General features: G+C 32.4%; 1 protein-coding gene across 1 annotated transcript in view; it reads right to left on the reverse strand.

The window, feature by feature from the left end:
* Nucleotides 1-2,000, reverse strand: part of LOC129948176 (trithorax group protein osa) — a 26,539-nt gene extending 24,539 nt beyond the window's left edge. Inside the window, exon 1 of the mRNA XM_056059056.1 lies at nucleotides 1,731-2,000. Coding sequence (XP_055915031.1) covers nucleotides 1,731-1,733 — 3 coding nt within the window. The 5' untranslated portion in view covers nucleotides 1,734-2,000. The remainder of the gene's footprint in view (nucleotides 1-1,730) is intronic.
* Between the last annotated feature and the right edge of the window lie 2,161 nt (nucleotides 2,001-4,161).

Here is a 4,161-nt window from a genome sequence, read left to right on the forward strand (position 1 = left end):
AACATACAACACTCCTCTTTACAATTTTTACATCTATTTCTTTTTCCTTTTTTTAAAAATTTGTAAATCAAATTGAAATATTGGATAATTAAACATTTGTATTTCAGAACATTTTAATTCTACTTTAAGTTCGTTGACTTATACTTTCGAAGAAAAATAACTCTTTAAAATATATCTCATTTAGATAAACTGACTTTTGGCTCAATTAGAAATACACTTTAGTGTTATTTTTGGCTAGTTTATGGTTATTACGTTTAGGAAAGTTCATTCTAATTGCATTAGTTTTGAAATATCTCCAACGATTTTCATGTCGTTAAGACCAATCTACAAATATTTAAGTTTAATATATTTTTGTTTTCTTTTTTTTCAGCCGCTTATTGTATTAAATCAATGACTTGTTGACTTTCATGGATATAAAAGACTTCTACATATGTAAAATTTGTAGAGAATCTAAAAAAGTATATTTTTTAAACGGATACGCATACCACCAAATGCCGATCCGTTGCGATAGTTCGTACACAGAAATGGCTTAGAGATATTAGTCACTGTAGGTTCTGGTTTTTCGTTTTACCATTTATTACTCAAATAATTACTAAAATTCAATTTTTTTCAATTAGAAGCCAATAGATTTTCATAATAAAAATTTAAATCTTATTTAAAATCAATGGTGTTAAAAAATTTCGATTTTATCAGATTAAAATCCACTTTGATAAAAATAAATAAAATACCCATTGAAAAGGGATTTTCAATTAAGTAACAATGATAAAAATATATATTCTTTTTTAAAAAACCACTTCAAACAAATGAAACGCCTTTAAATCCAATATAATGAACTATAACCCAAAAACAAAACAAAAAAACTATAACTAAAAACTGAAAATAACTATTTATTATTTCTCTAAGCTTATTCCTGAAAATAATTTAAATTTTCAACAGCCAAAAATATTCATTGGCTTAAACAACAAACTTCGCTTTTCTATATGAGGATGTATGTATATCCACTTGGAACTCTATGGATGCAGAGGAATATATGTATAAAGAAGAGTTCATAAACTATTTCAAATTTTTGTCTTTCACTCAGGATTCATAATATTGAATCCTTAACAGTTAAACAACATCCCAGGTTTGCATATATGCACGTATGTTTGAGTATCAGTGTATCTACCTATACACAAGCCCATAATCCATTTGCATGAAACCAAAATCAAAACTAATTCTCATTTATATACATCGTGGATAGATGTGTAGCATTAAAAGTTCCTTCTTCCTTTAAAATAGAGCGAGTGGTTTTGCTCCTGCACATAATACATACTCAAATGTATACGTATATAAATAACACTTATACACAAACAACCGCAAAATACTTAACACACATTCAAATGGTTTTTGTTCGAAAATTTTGAAATTATTGTGATAACTTGGCTTCTGTGCACCAAAATATTATAACGTCTCTAAAGCTTTATAGTGAGTTGTGGCAATGGCAGTGGCATATAGTTTATATATTTTAAAAGGGGCTACCCTTTGTTTTTGCACTGGAATCCATTTTTGTGGTAAATTGTTAGGTTTGCGATTCACACAGAATTTCACAGTTTTTGCTATAGACTTAAAACCTCTCTACGGCAAGAGTACACACTCACACACAGAATTTACGAAAGTATATCCAAAATGTTTTTGGAAAACATCAACAAAAATATATATGAAGAATGAAGAAAAAAAGATTTTCGTCCTACCATGATTTGTTTCCGTTGCGTGTAATCCGTTTTGGCACTGATTGTCTATTTAAATATTTAAATAGCTATTTTCAAAGGATATTCTCGTTATGTCACTCCACACAAATAATCTCTGTTTCACACCGATTTCTATTTCTACGTATGATTATTTTACCGAAATCAAAAACGGATACGGATGGGATCTGAACTGATATTTTGAATTGGAGAAGTTGGTAACAAGCTTTTTTTCGAACCGTCGCTTGTCACTTTCAAAATAAAAATGCTGCCCGTTGATGCCACCGGGTGGTATTATATTCTCCGTTTTGTCGTTCCGATCATATGACGAATTTCACATAATGCATCATTGCCGCATCGCATCGCATACACAATAGCAACTTTGCTCGATCCCTACTTCAAAAAATTTTCTCCATCACTATACACCATAGGTACTCTACACCACCACCATAGATTGTGTTAAAACCTTTCCGCGCAAAGACCGAAGAGTATCCCCACTTGGGCTATTGGCACTTCATTCAGGTGCGTAAAGCCGACCATCGTCGTCGTCGTCTTATTCTTCTTCGTCGGTTGTCGATATGACGCTAACTTCCATCGTCATCATCTCTTCATATTCAAATTGCGCCAAAAAAAAAAAACGAAAAAACCGTCTCTCAACTTTGGACCGCATTGTAAGCACAACTACTTCATAACGATCATGATCATGACCACGTTCAAGACCGCTTCGATCGCAAAGATCACGACAAACGAACGAAGAGCCGAATACCTGTTTAACAACAATTTACAATAGATCTTTCTGCAAGACCTTCCAGACGAAAGGTAGACCAGTTAGGTTTTCATTCTTCTTCGGTATTCGGTCTTCACTATAGGTATAGGTTAGGTACCAAACATAGAAAGACTTTTACCACTTTTGCTTTTTATTTAACCATCAACCATGATGGCAGGCAGTGGGAATGTTTGATTTCAATTCCGCTTTGGCACTTTGCAACTCAACTTTGCCGCATCTCCATGCCATGCTTTGCCATGCCATTGCGACCGCTATAGTCAGTTTGGCCCAATGCCATGGATAACAATAATTTTTGTTGTTGTTTTTGCTATAAGCATATTATGATGGTAGGTGGAAGTATGGAAATAGTGGAGCCTCACTGTTAGGGTAAGTAACGTATGAAGAGGGTCTTGATAATGGGTATAAGTTCGCGTGGCAAGCAATTTGAATGACATGGGCTCTTGCTCTTGGGCAAATACGAAGCTCAGATAGCATCTCTTGCTCGATAAGTGAGAAAGTTATTTTAGCATAATTTGAATATAACAATTAATTATTTTTGATGTTATTGAAATAATATTTGCATTCATATACATTTCTGTTATATATATATATATATGTATATATATGGTAAATGAACATCAGGAAAATATACACAGTTAATTTTTACTTATTTTTTCTCTGTGCGAAGTATGATTGTGCCGAAGCACAATTGAGGTATGGAGCGGCTTAACATGGAAGGAGATCTGAATCTGAATTTAAAAAAATGTTTTGAGCTTAAAACGAAAAATTAAGATATAATCTTTAATGTGACACTTTTGTAGTATTGATAATGTTTATGTGCAACACTTAATTGAGGAATATTTAAATTTTGTATTTGGTTACAAAGTGCCGGCGATGTGGTACATGCTTTACATTTTTTTTGAAAAAGTTTAAAAAATGCGTTAATCCCAAAAACTATGTTAACTTATACTTAAAGTGATGAAAGGAAAAAAAAAGTAAGTTGTTTAGTAGCTGGATAATTACTTATGTTTTATCAAAATGAATTCTTCACGAATTGAGAACAGAATTTAAATTTTACGTTTAAGTGGAAGTGGAAAACTGTCACAAGTAATCACACACTAAGAAGAGCAAGTGGAGGATGGTTAAAAGGATTCAAGAAAAAAGCTAAATGCAAGCTGCATCTTTTAAACATACAACGATATTTCGATTCTAGAATTCAAAGCTTACAACATCCGTCTTATGATTCTAGCTATGTATTTGAATTATAACAACTGGGAAGACGACTTCGAAAAATTATCATTTACATTCAATGGTATAAATGCCTCAAGTGGTGCTAATTGGAGATTTGAATGCGGAAGTTGGAACTCATGCAGATAAATGATTTAAGAGGTTGCAACAGACAAAGAAAAGATCCTTATTTTAAAGAAAGAGAAAAGAAACTATTAAAGATTTCCAAAACGTTTGGTCTGAGGAACTAGTGTCGGCAAATTGTCAGGACATTTAACGTCATTATGCTATCATAGGAAAAAATTAGAAACCGTTCGTGATAGATCTTGACATTAGTGAAGTCTAAACTCTGACCACTTTCCTGTTGTTGTCACAATGCAAGTTCACAGTAAGTATTATGAGGAAATAACCTTAATGCGTCTCCAGTCCGAACCCAAATGGAAA

This window comes from Eupeodes corollae, chromosome 2 (genome assembly GCF_945859685.1).
Source record: "Eupeodes corollae chromosome 2, idEupCoro1.1, whole genome shotgun sequence".
Lineage (NCBI taxonomy): Eukaryota > Metazoa > Arthropoda > Insecta > Diptera > Syrphidae > Eupeodes > Eupeodes corollae.